Consider the following 27,414-nt stretch of genomic DNA (forward strand, 5'->3'; position numbering starts at 1 on the left):
TTCCCCCCTTTTCTCTGTAAAGGTTGAAAAAAATGATGAGGACCAAAAGATTGAACAAGATGGCATCAAACCAGAAGATAAAGCTCATAAGGCCGCAACCAAAATTCAGGCTAGCTTCCGTGGACACATAACGAGGAAAAAGCTCAAAGGAGAGAAGAAGGGTGATGCCCCAACCGCCGAGGCGGAGGCAAATGAGAAGGATGAAGCCGCCGTCGCCGAAGGCACGGAGAAGAAGGAAGGAGAAGGCTCCACTCCCGCGGAAGCGGCCCCAGGCGCCGGCCCCAAGCCCGAGGAGAAGACAGGCAAAGCCGGCGAAACTCCTTCCGAGGAGAAGAAGGGGGAGGGCGCCCCCGCTGCTTCCACAGAGCAGGCAGACCCCCAGGCTCCTGCCCCCTCGGAGGAGAAGGCCGGCTCTGCTGAGACAGAAAGTGCCACTAAAGCTTCCACTGACAACTCGCCGTCCTCCAAGGCCGAAGATGCGCCGGCCAAGGAGGAGCCTAAACAAGCCGACGTGCCTGCTGCTGTCACTGCTGCTGCCGCCACCACCCCTGCTGCAGAGGATGCTGCTGCCATGGCAACAGCCCAGCCTCCAACGGAGACTGCGGAGAGCAGCCAAGCCGAGGAGAAGATAGGTGAGCGACCTCCAGGGTCAGACGCCAAGGTGGGCGGGGATGGCAGGACGCGGGCAGGCGGCCGATCCGGAAAGCCAGGCCACCTGTGCCATCGGGGGGGGGGGGGGGGGGGGGGGAGAAGATTCTAGAAGGTTTTTTCAGGAAACCAAAGGAAGCTGCGCTGAATTCCCCAAAGTGACAAGACTGAGAGCTAACTCTGGCCACTTACGTTCCCGAGTATCTCCAAGCCTGAGGGAGAACTCAGGCAGGTCTGTGTAGCAGCCGGTACTAGACAGTCTGGCAGTTGCCTTGTTAATTGAATTGGCATAAAGAGTAAAGCTAGGTAATCCTGGTTGGGGGGGTGGGGAACAATACAACAACATTCTGTGTATAGGGTAGACTTCGTTTAATAAGTTATTACTGAGACTACACATATTTTATGGATGGGAATTAGCTAATGTGATTATCTGGCTCTAGGAAATGCCTGGTATAAATGCAGCCAACTCCCTATTGATTCAGATGATGTAGTTTGTGAATTGCCGGCAGCAAAAACATAATCTCAGACCACCTTTCCCTGTCCCACAATATGTTTCTGGGCATTCTCCCCACCATCAATTGGTGAATAGTGTGCATATGTGTATGCATGCTCAGAGAATGTTAATCGTAACATTAATCGGGGTCAAACTAATTAGGAAAATAAGTCTGTTGATCTTGCCAAAAACAAAAGAAAACTCCCAAATATAGAACATGTTGTAAAGTCAAACATAAATTATCATTTTATTATTGAAGATACTACTTTCTAATATACGCATGCATGATTGAGGGTTGACTCTGCTTATAAAAAGGTACTAGATTCTCTTTGGTTTGGAGCTCTAACTTGGAGTTTTTTCACTATTACTGCCCAAAGAGCCTGTGAAGTACTGGAATAGGGCTTTCCCAGTGCAAGATAAATTTAAGGGAACTTCACCCCTCAACATGACCTCCCCCTCACCCCAGCACATCCACAGTGGTGAAGGAGGTCAACAGTTTCCGAAGTCTTTCTCTGGCCTGGTATGACACATAAATATCTTTCAGTCCCAAATCTTAAAGATAAACTTACTTCTGTGCCTGTTGAAAAAGTTGAGTTTACTCTTTTAAGATTTAGTGATTTAATGCATGTTGTGTCTAAGAACCCAGATTTGGACTGGACCACAGTGTACCTTTGGGAAAGGACCTAGTCCACGAAGATGCTCTCGGAAGTGTCTTGCCATCTGACCAAGTAATCATTGGACATTTGCCATGATATCCACTTCTCCACATTAGATACTGCAGGATGGCGCAAGATTATTCTAGATATTTTCAGTTCTATGTCTTTTATCTTACTCCCTAAATTCTGTGAGTAAGAACCCAGAGTGTATTAACCATTATTGTTATTAGCATCCTCTAACTTCAGATAAAATGCACATCTCTTTCTACCAGTGACTCATTTTAAATCTCTATTCTAACTACATATCTGCCCCAGGGGCCACACCTTGAGGTTAAGAAGATGGGAATATTTCCCTGGAAAAGGTAAGGCATGTGATAATGATGGTTTTGGTTTTAATTTACTCAGCAAGACAAACCTTGTTAACTATTCTTCTTGAGATGTAAGTTCCAACCTTAGACATGATGACTGGAAGTCACGTTGCATATGATAGGCTATCTGTTAGGTAATTTTCATACATCTTAGAAATTGATTACGATTTAAATATAGAAAATATTTGACACTGCTCAGATCATATTTTTAAACTGGGTTTTCTGAAGTTGTAAGTAAAGACAGAAGCATATAATGTGATTAGGTAAATGCTCATGATTTGGATTAATAGAAAGGAGAATTGCTTGAATCAATGAAAAGTCTAAAGATAGTATATTTTAAGGGAAGTTCAGTTTTATTATTTTTCAAGTTAGAATAATTCCAGTGAATTAATAAAATATTTTAAATAGTTACATGGTCAATACATGTCAAATGAATGAAAACTGGACAGCATCAGTTCATAACTGGACAATTCAATTCATAATTGTTTACGCATTCATATAGTCTTCCTACAACCTTTCTTATGCCATTCATTTATTTTATTAAAAGTGTATCTGGTCAGTGAAAGCAAGTAGAGATCATGCACTGTCCTAAATTTTACAATTTCTGACTGAAATATGTCTGTTAGTCTGAGTTTCATATGTACACTGAAAGGTAATTGATAAGTATAGATGAAGTTCAATTTGAAGCTAGTCATAAATGGCAATTTATTTTACATTGTCTCTGAGCTTCGGTAGGTATTGTCCTCTTGGTTAGATCTTCAAATGCTGCCTGTAATTTCTTCCTGGACTGATGTATCTATTAGCCTTGCCTGCTATAGGTGACAAGCACAGATTACCCTGATATAGCAAGTCTCATGGAGTTGTAGAAACTAGAGGTGACAAAGAGATCCATCACATCCAGCCCAGATTCCCATGGGCCCTGCACCACATTCTCCTCTGTATCTTATTGGATTTCATTCTAATTCAGGATAAAAGAACAATATTCCTAATTGATCTCTACTGTCTAGGAATGGATGGCTACCCTGGGTTGCTTTAGGATTCTGTGACTGCCTGAAGGGGTGGAGAGAGCAATCTGAGAAGGTTGAGTGGGATTGGGGGCAGAACAAGCCACAAGAGAGAGTCAAGATAAAAATTGCTGTTAGTGAAAGGGTCAAAATTTTGGATCAGTTTGATCACTACTTTAATACAAATGGAAATTCTTTCTAAATTATAAATGTTTGGTTTATTTTACTACCTTTATATTAGTGAGTTTATAACAGATCGATCTCATTTGCGGTAGGACTTTCAGAATTTTTTAAATCCTCCAGTCATATCTTCTTGTCTCTGCTTTGCCACTCTGCCGGCACATCCTCTGTATATCTAAGGAGAAAAATTTTCTGTGCATTTCTGATGATGATTCTTTTATTGGAGGAGTGTTTATGTTATCTTTATGGCACTGTCCCCCTTCAGCCATGAGGAGAGAACCTTCAATCCTCTTTTAATGACAGTGTCTCTGGTGTCTTTTTGCTGGATAGAATCACTTGTGCTCAGTGATTCTCAGGGAAAGAATTGTCTGCTGTGTCTCTTCTTCTCCCTGATAACTTGCTGACTTTCCCTGATAGAAGACACCAACATTTCTTCTCTGACTATTCTAAGTGATGTCGTACTACTAACAGAACACATCCAGGAAGCTAGAAATTGAGATGTTGACTGAGTAACCACCACAGGGTACTTGACTGTGGGAAGTAGGATGTATTACTCTAGGTTATGCGGATGACACCACCCTTATGGCAGAAAATGAAGAGGAACTAAAAAGCCTCTTGATGAAAGTGAAAGAGGAGAGTGAAAAAGTTGGCTTAAAGCTCAACATTCAGAAAACTAAGATCATGGCATCTGGTCCCATCACTTCATGGCAAATAGATGTGGAAACAGTGGAAACAGTGTCAGACTTTATTTTAGGGGGCTCCAAAATCACTGCAGATGGTGACTGCAGTCATGAAATTTAAAGACGCTTACCCCTTGGGAGGAAAGTTATGACCAACCTAGACAGCATGTTAAAAAGCAGAGACATTACTTTGCCAACAAAGGTCTGTCTAGTCAAGGCTATGGTTTTTCCAGTGGTCATGTATGGATGTGAGAGTTGGACTGTGAAGAAAGCTGAGTGTCGAAGAATTGATACTTTTGAACTGTGGTGTTGGAGAAGACTCTTGAGAGTCCCTTGGACTGCAAGTAGATCTAACCAGACCATCCAAAAGGAGGTCAGTCCTGGGTGTTCACTGGAAGGACCAATGCTGAAGCTGAAACTTCAGTACTTTGGCCCCCTCATGCGAAGAGTTGACTTATTGGAAAAGACCCTGATGCTGGGAGGGATTGGGGACAGGAGGAGAAGGGGACGACAGAGGATGAGATGGTTGGATGGCATCACTGACTCAATGGACATGAGTTTGAGTAAACTCCAGGAGTTGGTAATAGACAGGGAGGCCTGGCATGCTGCGATTCATGGGGTCACAAAGAGTCGGACACGACTGAGCGACTGAACTCAACTGAACTGATGCTACATTTTCTGTATGTTGAATTTGGCTGCATTTTGTTGTCATGGTCTCTTTACCTTTCTAATTGGGGTCATCAATAATGATGTAGGAGAGAGAGGAGTTCTATTTATCATCCCTCAATAGAAATTCAGTGTCTTCCTACCTCTCATCTTCCTTTTTCTGCCTCCTTCTTCCTTCCTTCCCTCCCTCTTTTCCTCTCTCTTTTTGTTCTTTCCTTTTTGCTTTTCATTTATATGAACTTTCTACCATGCCAGGCTTTAGGGTCACAAAGATGAATTAGCTATGGTTGCTGATCTTAAGGAGTTCTCATTCAGTAATGGAATGGGATGAAATTGAAGCAGGAATGTTGAAAACAATCACAGTAATAATCTCAACTCAATTGAACTCTACAAAAATATGTGGAGTACCTTTATATGCCAGTGCACTGTGGGACAAAATATGGATGAGACAGCACTTCATACAGTTGGGCTACTTGCTAAAAAGATTTTTAGTAATATATGTCTCTATAACCAAATTGTTAGAAAAAGAATAGCTACAAATGTTACAGTTTCTGAAATGATAATTATGTGTTAAAAAAATGAAACGCCCAACTCATTTATAGAATTGGAGACATTTTTTACATTCCCCAGAACAAAATGTTCTAAGGCCCAAGGTATCCATCCATAATAGTCTTAGCTCCCCAAAGGATAGACCCACTTCCGCAGCACTGTGGGTTACATGTGAGATTTCCCAAGGATATTTACACTTACTTGGCAGGGTGCCTCAGAAGCAGTTTTGATTTGATATGTTGTTTCAACCACTTCCTAAATTTACACACAACTCATAAAGAGTCAAAATTTGGGTTGTGAAAGTTCATAAATGCTGTCTATAAAACATGGGCGCCCTGTCAGCTACTCAGTGAAACGCTGCTTAAATACTGTTGATTATTAAGCTTTCATGGCACACTTTTATATTGCTAGAGTAATCATTTTTATTGGCTTTTCTTGACAACAATCCAGGGGCATTTGATAATGTTTTTCTTTAGGCTTTTACATTCTGAAGATAGGAGCAAAGTAAATGGCTATATTGCTCATAGACACAGTGACAAAATAAGGGTCAAATTGATAGACCCCCTAATCCTAACCTAGCCTTGCAGTTCTTTACCTCTTTTATGTATTATCTCAATTCCTGCATCTTCTCATTATCTTAGCAGTTATGACAGTTTCTTTACTAATCAGACATGAATTAGTCTGATACTAAGCAAGTCATTGCTTCTCTCTGGGCTTCAGTTGTCTCATATTTTAGAGAAGGGGCTAGGAGAGTTGGTTTCTTAAGGTTTTTTCAAGGTTTAAACAAATAAGTGTCAGACCCTATTCCATTTAATCATCAGAACCATTCTGTAATATAAGTGTTGTCATTTCCAATTCCCCTTTTGCAGTTGTGAAAACTGAAGTTTAGACATATTGAGGCACTTAATCATCATCAACAGATGGCAAGAAGCTAAACCAAGAGCTGAATTCACTCTGACAGCCAGATTGCAGAGGTTACTTATTGAATCCTGACACCAAGGGAGGAATGAAGACGAGAGGAGTGTCTAAGAACCTTAGCTTCGTGTCCTAATCTAAAACCATCTCATCATTTGTATAATGGGATGCTCCAACCTCTTGTCTGAGAATCATTACTGATTGTATTTATAGATGGGTACCCAATAACTAACCACACTCCTTGGTCACAACTTCCTCACTGCTCCATCACCCCAGAATTGCTAGGAATATTACACTGGTTTTGAATCTTGAGTTCTTAGTTTAAAAATTCATCAAGTACTGTTTGATTAGGCCTCAGAAAGCTATAAGATCAGTTAAAAATTGACTGTTCTTAATGGGAATACTGCTTACTCTATTAAATATTCCAGGAGAGCTGAAATTTAGAAATTGAAGTTTTTGGAACTCAATCAGTTTGAAAGTAATTTTATCTATTCTGGACAGTTCCTGCCCTGAATTTGAAGTGAAGTGAAGTCACTTAGTTGTATCTGATTCTTTGCGACCCCATGGACTGTAGCCCACCACGCTCCTCAGTCCATGGGATTTTCCAGGCATGAATACTGGCGTGGTTTGCCATTTCCTTCTCCAGGGTATCTTCCCGACCCAGGGATTGAACCCAGGTCTCCTGCATTGTAGGCAGACACTTTACCGTCTGAGCCACCAGGGCTTATCAGAATTAATATCTTTTAAAATTATTGTTTATATCTTGTTCCTCCCTTTTGGCAAGTTCATTTCCAAAGGACCCTGATATTTATAACCAAAAAAGTGTAAAGAACTTAATAATTACGACTGATCAGAGAACAATCACTATATCTTCAAACAAAAATTTAAGGTAAAAGATAAGAAGAGATATATTTTAGAGTCAAGGAAATCATATTGTGATATCTTTTATTTGTTGTCCAGTCTTTCATAGTTCATATTTAATAACCACTATCACCTTATAAAAGAAGCCAATAAACAGAAAAGCATGTATGTAACTCATCCCAGTTTTAAATTGCTGAAAACTATATTTGGAACTGAAAATCAGTATTTCTTAAAACATAGAATATTTTTCAAATACTAATGCATATTCATCAAACCTTTTTATCTCCACATACACACATGCACACACACATATACATTCAATTCCAAAGGAATTACAAGGAAAAGGAGGAAGAACCAAGAACAGGAAGAGTTGCCTAGTCGGTCCGTTTGGCTAAACACAGAGAGAGAACGAGTATCCATTTTAATGGACTAGGAAGCATTGAGTGGATCATTACTCTTGTTTTATTCTCACAATTATAGCTTCATTAAATGAAGAATGAAAAGCTTTTTATAATCAGACTTCAAAGCGAGGGAAGAAGGAAACTGGTAGTGCTTCTTAAAGCTACAAGATCGGAGCCCTTGAAGGTCTCCCAAGACATATGGTTTACAGCATGCACAAAGAAGAAGGAAAGGTTTGAAAGGATGTGGAAATTTTGCCAACCCTTAGTTGTGTTTGAATTTTGTACCATAAGAAAATAACTTAATCAGGTGCTGAATCTCAGACCAATTCATATCATCAAGAGCATTTGAATCATTGCCTTCTTCAAAAACATCTCCAGCCAGTTATTAATCTCATAGCAATAAAGCTTGGGTCTTTAAGTAACTAATTTATTTTGAGGCTTGTTTAAAAGAATTGCCCATAAATTTTTTTCACAAGGATGATGAATAGCATCAGGTTTTTTAATAGATCCAGTATCTTGTAAGAAGTATATAGCATTTTTTTCACAAGGATGATGAATAGCATCAGGTTTTTAATAGATCCAGTATCTTGTAGGAAGTATATAATATTTTTTTTTTGCAAGAATGATGAATAGCATCAGGTTTTTAATAGATCCAGTATCTTGTAGGAAGTATATAGTACAAGTGCTCTGTATTTTCAGCACAAGAGACTAAACACAATCTAAAATTAAGAGAACTGGATTCTTGTTCAGATCCTATTGATTGCAAGCCAGGTTGTCTGCCCTCTGAGCCTAGGTCTAACACCTACAAAGTAAATGCTTTCAGCTAGGTCTTTGCCTTCTAACTTCAAAAGGCCAAGTGTGCAGTGGTAGACTAAAGAGGCATCTGGAAGAGTAAGTAGCAAGTGGTTTCTAACTCAACCATTCTCACTTCCCTGTAGGGCCTTGTTTTCTTAACTATTAGATAGTGGGTTTAGGGGGCAGGGCAGTTAATAGAGAAGTCTGGATAGATGGGCAAAAATTTCAAGAAGAGATAGATGTAAGAAAATTTATGGTTACCCTGGAGGCCCAGGAGACTGCAAGGAGATTTCAATGGAGTTTTCTAACCCACCTTACACTTAAGGTTGAAAATGAAGAGTTGACGGTGATGTTTTCAGATATGGTTAGACTCTTGCTTTTAAGCTCCCTGAGATGGAAAACTACAGTTCAAGTGGCTCTAATTTATTTTCAATAGTTTCACTTTCATCTGAGACTTAATTTATTATTAATATTTTAATACCCATCTTATTTTGTTAAAGTAATTAAAACAGCTTCAAGGGTGTATAAAACTTTGAATTCTTATGGAGAGCAATGGATGCATTTGACAGGCAATTGTGGTTGTTAGCTTTTTAAAGATTTTTGTCAGTAGATTGTCATTAAAACTTAAGAATTATATGAGTAAGGCTAATAAACTTTCCTCCAATCCTTCTATTCACTCTTCAGTCACAATAATTGGATCTTTGACCATCAGTGAAATTGGCTAACAGGCCCAAGTGTTTGGAATTGGGCTATTGTTCATCCCAAGAAAAGATAGTATAGATGATACACAAGTTAGATATGGTTACTCAGCAGTTGTCATGTGTATTTTGAATTTTTGAATCACAAATTATAAGATTGTGGAAGATAAAATATTTTGGTTTGATCATCTCACATCATTCTATTTGGAATGAAAACTGCAATATCTTCAGGGATAAAGGAAGTACCCTAGGAGGGCTATTTGCCTTTCCTTATGAATCAGGTTCAGTACTAATGTTCTTTTCTGTAGGCATATATGTAGTCAAGTAAGTCCTGAGGCTAGTTCTTGGTTTTTATTCTTTCTAGTATAAGTTGGTAGAATCTTTCGGATTTCAGAATAGAAATCAGAAACCATTAGCCTAAATGATCCCTTCTGTGTGTGTCTCTTAGAGTGAAGATGAACATTTTTATAGCCCTGCTAGAATATTCTCTTTGGGGTATGAAAAAGTGAAGAATATAATTTAGATATACTTTAGCACTGTCTCCATGCCTGTAGCAAATTCTTCTGCCAACTCACAAGCACATATGTACACATACAAAGACACGCACACATACACATAGATTCAGTATGTAGGAAAGGTCTCCTAAGAGTCCCATTGGAGAAAATCTAGAAGAACAATGAACTACGTATTTTTTCACTCTTCAGGCCAGCGAGAAGTGGGGAATGACTCCAGGCACATCTCTCTTATCTCTAGGAAGTGGTGTGTACAGAGTGAAGTTCTGTTCCATGCTGGTTGTGTTATTGAGATGTGTTTGTGAGTCTATATTGAGATGGGAAGAGTTAGGCATTAGTGCTAAGGCTCCCTATTATGAAATTATTGTGGGTGAAAGTTAAAGTCCTGCTTAAGCTGATTAGGCTTACCTGGTGGCTCAGATGGTAAAGCTTCTGCCTACAATGTGGGAGACCTGGGTTTGATCCCTGGGTCGGGAAGATCCCCTGCAGAAGGAAATAGCAACCGACTCCAGTACTCTTGCCTGGAAAATTCCATGGATGAAGGAGTCTGGTAGGCTACAGTCCATGGGGTTGCAACGAGTCGGACACGACTGAGCGACTTCACTTTCTTTAAGCTGATTAGGGAGAGATGGTTCCGGAAGACTTCTTGGTGTAGAGTTTCCACTGCTGGATCTTAAAGGACAAGATGTATCTAATAAAAAGGGATACTTTTATTTTTAAAAACTTGAGAAACCACCTTTCATTCAAATTGACACAAAAATACAAATAATTTTATTTAAGTCATAATTTAGCAGTCGCTTTTGAAGATTAACCCTCAGTGGAAAAAGTAGCTCCATCATCTGTATTGATTATTGTTGAATCTCTTGCACTTATGGAAAGTGTCAGTTGCTCAGTCATGCCTGACTCTTTGCAACCACATGGACTGTAGCCCACCAGGCTCCTCTGTCTTGGGAATTCTCCAGGCAAGAATACTAGAGTGGGTTGCCATTTCCTTCTCTAGGGGATCTTCCCTACTCAGGGATCAAACTCAGGTCTCCTGCATTGCAGACATATTCTTCACCATCTGAGTCACCAGGAAAGCCCATCTTGCATATATAGCAATAGGAAATAGAAGGTAACCGATAAGTATTTGATGAATGAGTTAAGAATGAATGAACAGTGTTATCACAGTAAAGTCCTAAACTGACCTAAAAGACTGGTTTCTAACCTTAACCCAATTCTAACTTTAAGTGCACATATAAATTGCCTAAAACTGTTGGACAGAGTGCTTCCAAATCATTACCATTTCTAAAATAGCTTGACGGTGCCTGTAATGATACATCATAACTTATTTGCAGATTCTAAGTGACAAAGGGAGGCAGACACTTGCTCAAACAGAAAGCTGTGCTGCTGTCCACCTATCTTTTATTTTGGAAGCTGAATACACAGACTCCCTGGAAAGTTTTGTTGTTATTCAGGGGAGTACGTCATCCTCAAGGTAGCCAGAATTCATACCACTTAGGGCTTTAGAGACCAATGTGAGCATTTTGCATTATGTTCAGGAACATATTGAAAACTAGAGGAAACCAAAGCTGCTCCCTCCTGAAAGCAGTTGATTAATTTCATTCCAGCCCCATGAGTGACCTGTGTGTGGCTCTTGCCAGTGTGTGACAGGTACACCCAGGGAAAGAATGATTTGCCAGGTCCCTTGGCTTCTTTTCCTCATCTGACATGTTTAAGTAATCTTTGCAAGGTGTTAAGAGTCTACCGGACCTGCTGTGCCCCCGCTATAGGCTAAATTGTTAAATATGTTCCCAAACCAACAGTGTTGGGACAGAGACCAGAAAATCGGCTTTCCCATTCCTGTTACTGATTCTCCTTTTCCAGAGGAGTGTAAACATAATTTGCCTACAGCTCATAAGCCGTTCAGACTGCATACCACAAAGAGGTTGGACTGGGAGGCAGAATAGATTTGCCTTTGCATGTAACTTGCAGCAACTCTCGTGTATTTGATAAAAAGAAAGGGCTTGTCTTTGTGAAACTGTCTCTTATTCATTTTAAAGGACTGAGAAAGACCAGGGTTTAGCAGTATGGTTGCAGTATTCTCAGATCCTTTCAGAAAGAAAAGCAGGTGGATTCTTTACCACTGAGCCACCTGGAAAGCCCTGGAACAATATCAATTCCCCAAAAAATGTCTTGGTATAAAAACACATAAATATCAACTAATAACTCTCACATACTTGTATACATATGTAAGTAAGGCCTTGAGAACTAAATTTAATATGTGCAGTGATTTCTGTTATGGATTGTGCACTTATTATAAAGGTTAAGAAAAATGATAAAGTTTAGAATTATAATAATAACTGCTGAAGAGATGGATGGATATATTGTTCTCAAAAGTGTGATATGAATTGAAAGACCTTTATCTTTTTAGAGATGAGTTCAGCATTTGGGTTAAATTGTGACCTTGGTTAACTTTTCTAACTTCTAATATAGAGGAATGGTTGCCTCCTTCCTTTCCTCAAATTTCTAGTGCAAATGATGCTTTTAATTCTAGGCAGAGCATTGTAAAACAATGAATTCATAGACAGTAGGAGCAGAATAGAGAGTCATTTTTGAAAAGTGAAGCTTTCAAAATTCTTAGCTGGGCATCATTTGTTCAGATAAGTTTCATATATATAGATATATATACATACATATATATGCATCAGTTCAGTTCGATTCAGTCGCTCAGTCATGTCCGACTCTTTGCAACCCCATGAACTGCAGCATGCCAGGCCTCCCTGTCCATCACCAACTCCTGGAGTCCACCTAGACCCATGTCCATTGAGTCGGTGATGCCATCCAACCATCTCATCCTCTGTCGTCCCCTTCTCCTCCCGCCTTCAATCTTTCCCAGCATCAGGGTCTTTTCAAATGAGTCAGCTCTTCGCATCAGGTGGCCCAAGTATTGGAGCTTCAGCTTCAACATCAGTCCTTCCAATGAATATTCAGGACTGATATCCTTTAGGATGGACTGGTTGGATCTCCTTGCAGTCCAAGGGACTCTCAAGAGTCTTCTCCAACACCACAGTTCAAAAGCATCAATTCTCTGGCACTCAGTTTTCTTCACAGTCCAACTCTCATATCCATACTTGACCACTGGAAAAACAATAGCCTTGACTAGACAGACCTTTGTTGGCAAAGTAATGTCTCTGCTTTTTAATATGCTATCTAGATTGGTCATAACTTTCCTTCCAACGAGTAAGCGTTTTTTAATTTCATGGCTGCAGTCACCATCTGCAGTGATTTTGGAGCCCCCAAAATAAAGTCAGCCACTGTTTCCCCTGTTTCCCCATCTATTTGCCATGAAGTGATGGGACTGGATGCCATGATCTTAGTTTTCTGAATGTTGAGCTTTAAGCCAACTTTTTCACTCTCCTCTTTCACTTTCATCAAGAGGCTCTTTAGTTCTTCTTCGCTTTCTACCATAAGGGTGGTGTCATCTGTATATCTGAGGTTATTGATATTTCTCCCGACAGTCTTGATTCCAGCTTGTGCTTCCTCCAGCCCAGCGCTTCTCATGATGTATTCTGCATATAAGTTAAATAAGCAGGGTGACACTATATAGCCTTGATGTACTCCTTTTCCTATTTGGAACCAGTCTGTTGTTCCATGTCCAGTTCTAACTGTTGCTTCCTGACCTGCATACAGGTTTCTCAAGAGGCAGGTCAGGTGGTCTGGTATTCCCATCTCTTTCAAAATTTTCCACAGTTTATTGTGATCCACACAGTGAAAGGCTTTGGCATAGTCAATAAAGCAGAAATAGACGTTTTTCTGGAACTCTCTTGCTTTTTCGATGATCCAACGGATATTGGCAATTTGATCTCTGGTTCCTCTTCCTTTTCTAAAACCAGCTTGAACATCTGGAAGAATACTAACCCCTCTCCCCCAGTTAGGGCTAATCTGGTTGAGGATGGTAGGGGGAATGGTGATGGCAGGAGAGATGCAGAGCCCCTCTTCTGCTTCTGTTCCTCCCCTCTAAATGAACCTTCTCTGGCCTCTGAAGTATAGTTTGTAAAATACAAATTTAAGGAATTTCTCTGGTATTAACTTTCTACACATGGACAGCAAAATGGTCAAGTGAGATCTGAGCCTGTCAGTCTCACTGTCATGGTCTTTGCAATGAGTATGAATAACTGCAGCTACACTAATTAGGTAGTAGATTATGTGTATTATTTAGAAGGTGAACAGAAACTCCCCCAGTGTTGTAGTCCAATTGTTTAGTCGTAGATAGGATTGGTCTGTGTAACCTCCAGGCATGATGTTAGGTACATTAAACTACATTCTATTTTAGTTCCAAATTTATTTAAAAAATAAGAAACCCAAGTTTTCTTTTCTAAAGTCTTGTTTTAAAACCCTAAACCAATGAATTTTGAATTCTTTCCCTTGGAGCCCTGAAATTCCAGGGAGTAGGACCTCAGAGTGGTATCTGGGAATTAGGTTGTTTCACAGTGGCCAGGTTGGTGGGCACTGGGTCCTCCACCATCCCACAATTGTCTGTTCTTCCATTAATTCTGGATCTTAGTAAAAGTTTGGCATTTTAATTAATAATAACTGAAAATTATTATAGTAAACTTAAAGCTAATTTCAAAAGTCCTTGAGTTTTGGCATGATTAAAAATCAACTGCACATAATTCAGAACTCATTTTTCATTCAGGCATCCACTCTATACTCAGCTTCAATTGTTTGTTTTACAAGCAAATGATCTTCCCAGATATAGGACTTGTTCAAATTCTAAATGTTTGCATTCAAATAGGAATTGTTCAAATTCTATAAAAATTTGTTTCTTATGCAAATTGTTAAAAAATGGAAGTTGGATGACTCACCCAAGGTTACTAACCAAGACTAAATAAAATTTCTACATCCGTAGCTTCCGAGTCTTTAACAAAAAGAAACAAACTAACAATGCAATAGTATTTTTTAATTCTACTCCAATTTTCAACATAATTGTTTAAACAAAGCATTTTCTCTAATGAGATACCACTTAAGGAATTCTATCCATGTAATTTTGAAATATTCACAAAAATAAGATTACTAGAAAGCCAAAGCCCAAAATCTGTCTCAAGAATTCTAAAGAATCTGTCACTTTTCTTTCTTCCATTCCTCATCCCAGTGAATAATAGCTGTCTGTGCCTCTGTCTAAAAGGATGCCAAAAAGGAAGCACCCATGTGCAACAGGGTCAGTTCTTATTTAACTCCGGAAATGAGCATCCTAAATGTCATTTGAATGCTTCAAGTCATGTGGTGAAACAGCCCAGCTGGCTAAAGAGGAGTAGATCAGTAATGGAAAGATAGGTTTAGGGTTGAATGGGCTTTGACTTCTTATAATTTCTAACATGACTTGAAGATCACTCATATAAAACTACAAACTTATATCTTATATCTCATATTTGTCCAAACAAATACCTTACATTATACCTTCCAGTGCTTACCTCTGGAATGAAATCTAAATTATAACCATGACCTGCAAGGCCCCATATGATTTGACTTCTGCATCTGCCTCTGATCATATGTCCTAGTTTGCCCTTCTTCACTCTTCTCCAACCATCCCACATTCCCTAGTGTCTCTTGAACACACTCAGTTTGTTCCTATCTTAGGGCCACTGCATTTGCTTTCTCCCTCAATCTTCCCATTGCTTCCTCTTCACCTTGAAGTCTCTGTTTGGATATCACTTGATCAAAGAATACTATCCGACCTTTTGACCAGAATAGCACCTCCTCTGCCAGCCCCATCAGTTCTACCCAATTTGTGTTCTTCCTCTCACTCTCAGTGCCTGGAATTAATGATTTATCTATTTCTCACTACACTTTCCATTCCCTGAAGGCAGGGACATGGCATTCTTCAGCATAGCATCCCCAGTGCTCAGAATGGACCGCTGCACATAGATAGCCCTCAATGGATGTCATTGATCAACTTTTTAAAAAAATATTTATTTTATTGTTTATTTATTTAAATGGCTGTGTCAAGTCAGTTGCAGCGTTGTGCATGTGCACTGTTCACACTTCTCTTTACTTGTAGCACATGGGCTCAATTGCCCTGTATTATGTGGGACCTTAGTTCCCTGACCAGGACTCAAACCCATGCCCCCTGCATTGGAAGACAGATTCTTAACCACTGGAACACAAGGGAAATCTCTTGGTTGATTATTAATAGGAATATTTCCTATGGAAAGACTTATCCTTATAAGCAGCTTTAGAGAGGGAAAAGCATCATTTTATTTTTCAAATTCAAAGACCCACCAAAAACTAAGGATTTTTTAGACAAGGGTCCAACTTTCTTGCTTACAGAGAAACTCTCATAGACTTTCTAAATCAACATCCTCTATTCCATGACCTGTCATCCAGGCATCAGCCAGTCTGCATCTGGAGGAGAGTGTTTGGCTCAGAAGGGAAATTGGTCTGAATATAAAAAGAAGTCGAGACCCCTAGGAAGAGAACCAGGTGAGGTGTGGTGGGGACTGCACATTTGAAGAGAGAGCAAGGAGGAAGTAGCAGGGAGGATGAATGAGGCAGACAATGGGAGAGGAAAGAAGGAGAAGAAAACTACTGATAGAAGAGTTCCAGAAGTGGAAATATCAGAGGCTTCAGCAAGAGTAAGAAAGGAAGTAGAGAAAGGAGAGAAGGTAGAAGTGAAAAAAGGAAAGCAGGAGGCATGGGAGAAGCATGCAGGAGGGGCAGTGATGGGCCAGCAGAGGAGAGGCTTGAGAGCTGTGGATGCCCTCCAGCCTTGCTGCTAGCACACCTTCCGCAGTGGATGGTGCCATTTACCTTCCTCTCTGGTAAAAGAATGTGTTTTCGAAGGTGCCTTCCCTCTCTAGCACTCTCTCTTCTCCACTTCACAAATCGGTCAGTCTGTTCAGTCACTCAGTCGTGTTCAATTCTTTGTGACCCCATGGACTTAAGCACACCAGGCTTCCCTGTCCATCACCAGCCTCCGGAGCCTACTCAAACTCATGTCCATTGCATCAGTGATGCCATCCAACCATCTCATCCTCTGTCGCCCCCTTCTCCTCCCGCCTTCAGTCTTTCCCAGCATCAGGGTCTTTTCCAATGAGTTGGTTCTTCGCATCAGGTATTTCACATTGGCTTTTCAGCTTCAGCATCAGTCCTCCCAATGAATATTCAAGACTGATTTCCTTTAGGATTGACAGGCCCTAAAGGCCTGTTTCACAAATAGCAGGCCCTAAAAGGACCCCCTGGCAAATGGATTTTCTGTCTCCAAGCAGATCTAAGTGGCAGATGGGGCCCAGCTCCCCAAGGAGAGAGCCATTCCCCTCCCCTCCCTCAAGGCTCACTATTGTTCAGTCCTTCAACATCATCAGTCCCCAGCCAGCATAGCCTCAGCAAGGGGAGAGGGGCCGCCCCAGCCTGCTTCTAGGCAGGAAAAGGAAAGGGGGGGTGAGCTTTACTGCCACACGAGTTTAAATGGAGATCTTTCATCCTAATACATTCTGGATTCCAAGCATTTTTTCAAAAATAGTTTTTACTTAGAACGCCTCATAGGGAAACAGTTTTGGAATTGTATCACCCTGGGTTCTCACTCCGTGGCTTTCATAATGTGTTTATGAAACACGTCCAATCTCTTTATGTCTAGTTTATGTCCAGTCTCTTTATTTACAAGATGGAGATAACAACACCACCCTCAAGCAGAGGATGTGAGGATTTAAAAATATAACTGTGTTAAAGAATCTATTACAGAATAAGTTTTCAAAGAACGTTATTTTGCTTCATCTTTTTTTCTGATAATCTGAAATAAGTAGTTCTCATACTCCCCTCTCCTCATATGGAAATTCTCTGGGCAGATCTTCAACTTGGAGATGGCAAAAACAAGGATCTTCTATCATCTTTTCATTCATAAAATTGTTGGTGGAAGGGATTCTTTCATCTAGTAAATGAAGAACCACCACCTTTTTTCTTTTCATTTTGGTGACCCAAAGTAAAATATTTCAAAGAGTATAAAATACCACAAAATGAGAATGCATTACCTGATGGATACTGTAGCAGTAGACAGAATTACCACAGCAATGGATGTAGCCGCCTCTCTTCCTTAGAGGATTGCCATTCAAGGGAAGGATCACAGGTGTTGGAATTGGACCTACTTACGTTTGAATGAGGAGGCTTCCCTGGTGTCTCAGTTGGTAAAGAATCTGCCTGTGATGCGGGAGACCTGAGTTCAATCCCTAGGTCAGGAAGATCTCCTTGAGAAGGGAATGGCTACCCACTCCAATATTCTTGCCTGGAGAATCCCATGGACAGAGGAGCCTGACAGGCTACATACAGTCCATGGAGTCACAATGAGTGGGACGCCACTGAGTGACTAACACTTTCACTTTTCAAATGTTTGAATTAAAGGCCTGACCTCTAACCAGCTTTATGTCACCAGCTCAACATCAGTTTTGGTATCTATAAGATAATACAATATCTTCGTTCTGAACTTAGTAGTTGCTAGTACTAAATCGATCACATGTAAGGACCTACTGTGGTGTTTTATTGGACACATAGTGTCTAATAGAAAGTCATCATTGCTTATGGTTAAGGGCCTACTATGGCATTTTACTGAACACATGTGCATGCTAAGTTGCTTCAATCATGTCTGACTCTGTGTGACCCTTCAGTAGCGTCAGTCCCCAGTCAGCACAGCCTCAGCAGAGGGAGAGGGGCTGCCCCAGCCTGTCCTCTGTCCATGGGATTCTCCAGGCAAGAATACTGGAGTGGGTTGCCATGCCTTTCCAACCCAGCGGTTGAACCCACCTCTCTTACATCTCCTGTGTTTGCCGGTGGGTTCTATACCACTAGTGCCACCTGAGACGCTTTGGTGTCTATAAAATAATATGATATCTTAGCTGTTGGACTTGGTAGTTGCTAGTACTACATAGATCACATGTAAAGGGCCCACTACGGTGTTTTACTGAACATATAGTAAGTGTCTAATAGAAAGTCATCATTGCTTCTGGTTCTTTTCAACTGAAGGTATTGAGAAACTTTGTTTTGTTCCTTGGCTGTACTACTGACTTTATAAAGGAAATTAATGAGCAAATAGGATGTGTATTACGGCCAACAAGAGAGACACATAATGATCTGCAGTCTCTTCTGGGAGTCAGAGACTATTCTATTTGGCCTACCTTGTAGCTCAGCAAAATTACCAAGTCCTTACATTATCAGCAATGATGGAGCTGGGAAGTCAGCCAAGGCCACCAGGTAGTGATGTTAGGATTAATTTAGGCTCCATATAATTGGTCCCTGGGAAACTGCAGTCTAGGGATTCAATAGAAGATGGTGGAGTCCCTTAAGGGAAATAATTCATACACTCTTTCTAGGTAGATGCCAACTATAAACTGTCACATCTTGGATTTCAGTCTTACAAACTTAGACCTATAGGGTAACTTGAAAATCGAAATATGAGGACTGGGTAAACTTCAGCAGGTTCCTTCAATCCCCTGAAATTATTTGCAATGTATTATACTGGATGTGAATATGCATGATATTCTGGTATCCTCCTCTTTCATCAGATATTCAGCTGGGACCATGACACAAAAAGATTAAGATCCACCATACACAGACACCCTCCAGGAGATGTTATATTGTTGTGTGTTTTAATGAAAACTGAAACATGCTCCAGAATCCAGCTTGCATGGTCTGTCCATGGTCTCACACTGAGTTCAAATTAGAATAGAGGAGATAAACCCAGAAGTCCCAAAGACTTTATTATTTATTAATATTCATAATTTCAACACCACACAAGGCACTATGTGGTGCATAAAAGTGAATATCTGTTATCATGGAAGTTATAATCTGGCTGAGAAAGAAAAGTGATCTTAAAAGGGTAAAAATTCAGGGCTAGTCAAGAACACTGTAAGTGCGTGCCAGCTTGTGGGCTGCAGTCTGTAATTGCAAAGAAAGGAATTCCAAGGTTGGGATGATGGGTAGTGTCTGAAGGAAAGAAACAAAGATCACTGTGGCATACCAGTGAAGATGCTGGCCCAACACTTCCTGTCAGTGTGCAGAAGGTAGGGTGTGCTGAACCTGCTTATTATTAGAAGCCTGAAAGTCGCTAGAGGATTTCACTCATAATATGGAAGGTGAGTAGAGGGTGGTTGAAGTTTTTACTTTATTATATTATTTTTGCTCCAAGAATGACTCTAATGCTTCTATAAGGTTTACACACAAATACAGTCTACACTTACTAATAATTTGAGCTTATTCGTTAAAGTGGCTTCAATGAACAGTCTTGAGACTGCGCTTTTAATCATTTCAGAAGGACTGAGTAACAAAAAGTAATTTCAGGACAACTTAAAAATAGAACCCAGTCACAATAGGCTGTTCCAACCATGAGGCATCGCTCTATCACTTGCCTGCAGTCCTTTCTTCCTGGAGAGCGATTTCAGTCTGATTTCCACCCAGGCTCCCAGGCTGGGAACCGAATTACGCTGGTGCCCTCTGCTGGGAGGAGATAGGAAGTTCAGCAAGAAACAATGGTATCCTGGTCTTTGTGCAGTAGGGCCTGAGTGGGTGATTCAGCCTGCAGACTGGATTCATTCAGTGCTGTTTACAGGCCCCCCATTCAGGTATGCTCTGACATCATGCCCAAATTCATTTTCAAGGATTAATTCGATTTTTATTGTAAGGAGATTGTCAGCTAATTAAAAAAAAAAAATAGTCCAAGGAAACTGTCCCCCTTTACCCTGACAATTTGAGAACTGGAGCCTCCTTTCACTGAACACAGTACCGTGACTTATGGTGGTAGGTGGCCGTCTTGCTACTCAACACTATCTCTTGGGAGGCCAGTGAGAGACTCTAAGGCCATTTTTTAACCGTGTTCAATTATTGTTTTCTTTTAGAGGCAGGGAAAGCACATTGATATTCATCGCTGATTTCTTGGCTCAGCTCATCAGAATTAATGCCATGGTGTTAAATTAGATTTAGAGTGTCTACTCTGGTGTTCCTTTGGTACACTGCTCAGCTGATTTTTTGCTAGAGGTGAAAAAAACATTCAATTGTAATTAGGAACTGGATAGGGGAGTGCTGAGAAGGAACCCAAAAGTGAGAAGAGTTTTGAATTCCCCTGTGTGCAAATTGGTGGTGAACTTCTAAAATAAAATGATGGGTGTGGGGGAGGAGAGGATAGTTTGAAATGATTGTTTCCAACATTCCACTTTATTTTATTTTTTTTAGGATCAATAGCACGGACATGGAGGTCTGCCTGTGGTTTCCATAACAACATGGCTTATTGAAAGACGGCAGGCTCCACAAATCCCCAATTATCAGCCTTGCAGGGCTTATTAATGGAGCTGAGGATCCCAGTGAGGCAGGCAGCTCATTGCTGGCACGTGCCTGGTGGCCTGGCAGGAGGGTGGAGGAGATGGGAAAGGGAGATGCGTGGTGAGACAGCAGCCATTTGTCCCCCTGTCACTTTGGGGCTGCGGCCATACAGGGGGCTGTGTGAGCGTGCCTGGAAGCCTTGAGTGGTGGTGGCTGCCGTTGCAGAAATCGAAGTGGAGATTGTTCTTTCCAGCCCCGCCCAAAAAGCCATCCATCTGGAATAAATCCATATGAATATATCACACGCCCTGTATGTTTATTGAGCTCCTATAATTAATTGAGGCTTCCTCACAAAGACAATGGTGACTCTGTATTACTAATATTAACTCAAGCCTTAATTAACTTGTGAAGCCAACCTAATGCATATTAGGTAGCTTTGAATTATTCAGGCTTTGGTCTGGTGTTCGCTTATTAAGTCCTCACCATAGAGTAACTGCAATAGCAATAGTAATACTGATGATGATAACAATATAAATAACACTTACTTGTCAGGCTCTCTACTAAATGCTCTATGTGGAGTTTCTTGTTTAAGCCTCATAAGGACCCTACAATGAGCAGTATCATTGTCCCTTTTACTGAAGTCAGAGAACTTAAAAGACATCTTAGGTCACATGGTTAGTGAGTGTGAAGACATCAGGGTCTCATTTCTGTTGCACATAATTATTTTTATTCTCCCCTTTTATTTAACTTGTGTGTCCTCAAGACAAAAAGGGAACAGTTTATAGTAACAGTTTACAGTAAATTCTGTGTTCCCTAGTGTGATTGGGGAATGGAACATTCTGGCTAATCAAATGTTTTGATTAATAATTGCTGTCATGTCATTATTGGATTTTCAATTGGAAAAGGTTTGGGATATAGTAAAACATATACAACAGTAAAAGTATAGTAATCATGGTCATAAAATGCTTCAGGATCACTATTACAAATGCCAATTTTTACTGCAATGCCAAAGCGTTAGTTGATAAAGATGTCTGTTTGACAGCATGCCAGATGAGCTGTTTTTGTAACATAGAGTTATCAATGTCTTAACACTGAATTTTATATATTTCAAAATACTTTATGTAAACTACCACTAAAGTTCTATGTGATCAGAAAAAAATATTTTGGAGTCTTTCAGAATTAAATAATATTGGCACTTGGAAAACCTCAAACTCATCAAATACTCTGGATCCGTAGACTGTTTTTATTAAATCATAATCTTACACTATGTGGAAAATGAACTATGACACTCCATTGAGGTGGTTTGATCCAAATCTGCCATAGAGCACCGTGAGAATAGATCAAGGTTGGCAGAGTTCATTATATTTGCTCAAACAATTTTTTATGCTTTTAGTCTCCAGAACCAGTAATAAAACTTGCTCACAAGTACCATGTTTTATGAAGGATTAAAAGAAGTGATGATAAGATCTGTTCATGTTAATAACTTACTGAGCACATCAACTAAACATTTCATATGTCTCATACTTTAAAACAACCCTGTGAGGTAGATACTATCCCCCCATTCTGTAGATGAAGAAATCAAGGTACAGAGAGGTTATATAATGTGTTCAAATATCACATTTGGGAAGTAGTGGATTCTCAGTTCAAACTCAGACCATCTAGCTCCTGAGTCTTCATAATCACACCTACCTCCCACCCTTCACTGAAACAACTTTTGCCAAAGTCGCAGATAACTTCCTCATTGCTAAAATCCAGTGGTCAATTCCATGACTTAGTCTTTGACTTACTGATAGGATTTCATAGTTGATCACTTTCTACTCTTTGAAATACTGGGAGAGATCACCAAAGAAGTAAATGTAATGAGAGAAGAGAAGGTTCAAGACTGAGCGATGAGAGATTCCAAAGATTAGAAACAAGAAGATGAAGAAACAAGGACAAAGGGAGCTGTTTCTCTCACCACTCAGTCTTGAACCTTCTCTTCTCTCCTTACATTTACTTCTTTGGTGATCTCTCCCAGTTCATGGCTTCAAATATCGCAAACAGATACTACCTGACAAATCCCAATTGTCCATCTGTAGCCCAAACCTTTCTCCCCACTCCAGACAACCAGTCACTCAGCTTGTGTATATAATAGATACCTTAAACCAAACATTTTCAAAAACAATACTCCTGTCTTTTCTCCCTGAACCTGCTCCTTCTCAAGTTTCCCCAACTCCAGAAATAGGAAGCCCATCTTTTCCTGAAACTCAGGCCACATATCTTGGAATTATCCCTGACTCTTTTGTCTTTTCTTGTATTAAATCTGTCAGCAAATCTTGTTGGCTCCACTTTCAAAATATATCTAGGATCTGAGCACAATTTTATTTTCTTTTGCTTCCATTTCATTTCAACAAAAGCCAAGGTCTTAAAATGGTCTCCATGCCCTGCATGATTAACATCCTGCAAAGGTCACCACTTGGAGTTCATCTTCTCTGTTCTCTCTCTCCTACTCCCTTCTAGCAACTCTAATATCTGTGCTAAAACTCCAGTGACCACATGTGCTCACAACCAGGGCATTGCACTACTGATCCCTCTGCCTGAAAACCGCCCCTGTTTAGATGGTCACTGAGTTACTGTCTATCTTCTTCAGCTTCTGTCCACATGTCACCTTCTCAAAGAGACTTCCTCTCTGATACTGTCATGCCACCTTCGTTCCATCACTCTCTATTCTCCTTCACAGCATTATGTTTTCATAGCTTTTACCACCACTTGACATGCTATATAGTTTACCTGCTTATTTATAGAATAATATAAGCTCCACAAACTGTGTTTTTTTTTTATTATTATGTTACACACTGCTGTATCCCCAGCAGCTAGAAGAGGTACAGAATGTTCAATAGATGTTTGAGAAGGTAGATACCTCCTTAGTCAAACAGAGCAGTTGAATCAGCCCTGATGATCAATGCATAGATGGCAAAACTGATCCAAGGTCACTGTCACATTCAGTTGGTTTACTCCTTATCACCACTGAAGTAACTTCTCCTCTGCCATCTGGACAGACATTCCCCCATCTTGTGCCCTTGCAAGTTCCTTGGAGACTCCTCTAATTCTTACAAGTAATAACATCCCTCCTAGTGATTGAAAGATGTTGGCAGTGGCTCTGATTGGGATATCAGTGGCACCGGAAGGTCAGAGCTGTGTCCTAGTCTCACTGCATTATAGTCACTCCCTACATGGAACACAATCATAAAGAGAGTGCTTTCATCTCCCCATGCAAGGATACATCTATGAAAGAGAGCCATTTTATTAATAGCAATTCCAAACCACTAGGAATTCTGCTCTGACAAAAAATAGATGACACAGACACATTTTTGCTTAGGGAGATCTGCCTTTCTCTCAGGTTATGTCATCAGATCAAAGCCATGGAAGCTTTAAAGTCTAATGAAGAGTCTCTGGTGGATTAAAGCATTCTACTTAACACAAACGATAGTTATAGCTAACTCAGTATTTACCTGTTAGTAGCCCTTTTTGAGTATGTTGAATTTGCCTCCATGTTGATTATAGCTCAAGATGACTGGAACATGTTTTCATACAGGAATATTTCTTCAGAGAAACCACTGCATAAAAATTTACAGATACTCTCTCTCTCTTTCTCTCATCAGTTGGAGTCCAAGTGTTAATTCTCATATCTTCTATTAGATTGCACAATTAGAAAACAGTTTTATGAACCAGGAAACAGCCATAAAATCAGAGGTCTTGTTAGACTCCAAAGATGATAGATAAGATTGCCCAAGTGAAGGCAAGATACTGTGAAACAGACAATAAAGGTAGTCCGTGTCAGTTCAGTTCAGTCGCTCAATCGTGTCCAACTCTTTGTGACCCCGTGAACTGCAGCATGCCAGGCCTCCCTGTCCATCACCAACTCCCGGAGTTTACCCAAACTCATATCCATTGTGTCCGTGATGCCATCTAACCATCTCATCCTCTGTCATCCCCTTCTCCTCCCACCTTCAATCTTTCCCAGCATCAGGGTCTTTTCCAGTGAGTCAGCTCTTCGCATCAGGTGTCCAAAATATTGGAATTTCAGCTTCAACATCAGTCCTTCCAATGAACACCTAGGACTGATTCCCTTTAGGATGGACTGGTTGGATCTCTTTGCAGTCAAAGGGACTCTCAAGAGTCTTCTCCAATACCACAGTTCAAAAGCATCAATTCTTCGGTGCTCAGCTTTCTTTATAGTCCAACTCTCACATCCATACATGACCACTGGAAAAACCATAGGCTTGACTAGACGGACCTTTGTTGACAAAGTAATGTCTCTGTTTTTTAATATGCTGTCTAGGTTGGTCATAACTTTCCTTCAAAGGAGTAAGCGTCTTTTAATTTCATGGCTGCAATCACCATCTGCAGTGATTTTGGAGCCCCCCAAAATAAGGTCTGTCACTGTTTCCACATCTATTTGTCATGAAGTGATGGGACCGGATGCCATGATCTTAGTTTTCTGAATGTTGAGTGTTAATCCACCTTTTTCACTCTCCTACTTAACTTTCATCAAGAGACTCTACTTCTTCTTCACTTTCTGTCATAAGGGTGGTCTCATCTGCATATCTGAGGTTATTGATATTTCTCCAGACAGTCTTGATTCCAGCTTGTGCTTCATCCAGCCCAGCATTTCTCATGATGTACTCTGCATATAAGTTAAATAAGGGTGACACTATTTAGCCTTGATGTACTCCTTTTCCTATTTGGAACCAGTCTGTTGTTCCATGTCCAGTTCTAACTGTTGCTTCCTCACCTACATACAGATTTCTTAAGAGGCAAGTCAGGTGGTCTGATATTCCCATCTCTTTCAGAATTTTCCACAGTTTATTGTGATCCACACAGTCAAAGGCTTTGGCATAGTCTGTGTAGCTGTAGACAAACTTTAGTGAGAAAGGGCTGCTCTCCATCACCAAAGGGCCTGGAGGTCCCAGCAAGGAGAGTGGGGATGGGGGCATGTTTGTATGTGGTGGTACTTGGTCAAGGAAGTGGAGTGGAGAGATGGGGGTAGGGAGTGGGAATGGGCACAAAATTAGGTGATGAGAAGGGTGGGAGTTGGAGGGGGCAGTGCTACCTAAAAATTCCCATCCAACAGGAATGTGTGGTATAAAGGGACCAAGGTTACAGGAAGCAACTGAAAAGCTTGAAAATCTGTGGATTGGAAACCTCTGATGATAGGCATCTCTCTATGAAGAAGAGAGCAAAATATGTTTATTATGATAGATGATTTGACCCTAAACTGGTATCTCTTCATTTCTTACTCATTCCCTCAACAATCCCACCACCAACCTCGTTTATCTAACGGTAGCCCAGACCTTTCCTAGGACGAAGGATAATGAGTGCAGCAGTAAGGGTGGACACTTCAGGTAGAAGCAGTGAGTAACCTTCCTCTCTGAGAGCTTGTGAAAGAGGCAGCCATTCTTGAGGACCAGAACTTCCAACACCCGAGGCTTCCTCGGGGAATTGTTGATCACGTCTGTTTACTGTGGAAAGCCTTGGTTTACTGAGGCACTACTTTGGCCCTGGCAGGAGGTTGATGGGAATATAATCATTCCAGCTCAGCTATTCATCTTTAGCAACCTGTGTCCTGACACCTGCCGGTATTGCAGATTTGTACCTTGTCACTGCATGTAGAGTGTGCCTGAGAAAAATGGGAACAAGGTCAATGCGCCCGTTTCACAGAGAGCTGTTTCAACTTGTTCTCCCCCCATTACTCTTAACACTCTCTGTGCCATTATTCCAAACCTTCCTCTCTCCCCACCACCAAGCTCCCAACAGAATCTCCTGAGAGTCGTTACGCCTCAGCCCATCAGCCAAAGTTGTGGGTTTCCATGGTAACCAGGCAGCTGGTGTCTAGACACTCTGAGAGATGCCTTGCAATTGAGCTGTGGATCCAGCTTCTATCCCCCAACCCCCTCCCCTCCCACCTCCTCTTTCCTCCCATTTCCTCTTATTTACAGCAGGCACTAATGCCAACACAGGATGGAATTTCCTTTTGACAGGCCATTAAAGGAAGGAGGGGAAGAGAGAGAGATGAAGAACCCAAAGTTGTTCATCATATCAGTGAAGTGAGAAAACAACCGAAGTGACAGACCCAATGTGGTTCTCTCTTTCTTCCTCAGGAAGGATTTTATTTAATTAAAATATGTTAAATTAGGAAGAAGTGCCACTAGTCCATTGGGAGCCATCAGCGTCTTTAAAAGCCAGTAAAAGCCTTTCAGGATACGGTTTCAGCTGATGACACAGCGCTGAGGTAGAACATTTTCACTATTTCTTAACAATCAATTTAATTTCTTTCTGTGCTCAGGGAACTCACACATCCATAAGGATTCCGAGAGGGAGAACTCTGGAGGGAGACACAGGCAGTTACAAGGGAGGACCTTAACAGAGACACCTCAGATCTAGAAAAGTCAAGTTTAGCCTCTCGACTGTTTCTTCCAAGAAGAAGAAAAGCAGAACCTGACAACCAGGAGCTGGCCTGGTCACCACAGGAGAGCCCTAGTCTTCTCCCATTAACATGCACAGTTTCAGAGAACACAATGGCGGAGGACTTGTGTGATGGTCCCAGACAAAGTAAGACCTGTAATCATGTCTGCACACAGATTAAGTATGGACGGTGTCTAAAGCATGCAGTGGCCAAATCTTTCCCTAGCCTGGCTGTATGGATGATGATACTGACCTCACTCTTCC

At 40.8% G+C, this 27,414-nt stretch overlaps 1 protein-coding gene across 1 annotated transcript in view; it reads left to right on the forward strand.

The window, feature by feature from the left end:
• Positions 1 to 27,414, forward strand: part of GAP43 (growth associated protein 43) — a 97,570-nt gene that overhangs the window by 57,958 nt on the left and 12,198 nt on the right. The window contains exon 2 of the mRNA XM_065943170.1: positions 23 to 632. Coding sequence (XP_065799242.1) covers positions 23 to 632 — 610 coding nt within the window. The remainder of the gene's footprint in view (positions 1 to 22; positions 633 to 27,414) is intronic.

This window comes from Muntiacus reevesi, chromosome 8 (assembly GCF_963930625.1).
Source record: "Muntiacus reevesi chromosome 8, mMunRee1.1, whole genome shotgun sequence".
NCBI classification, from domain to species: domain Eukaryota; kingdom Metazoa; phylum Chordata; class Mammalia; order Artiodactyla; family Cervidae; genus Muntiacus; species Muntiacus reevesi.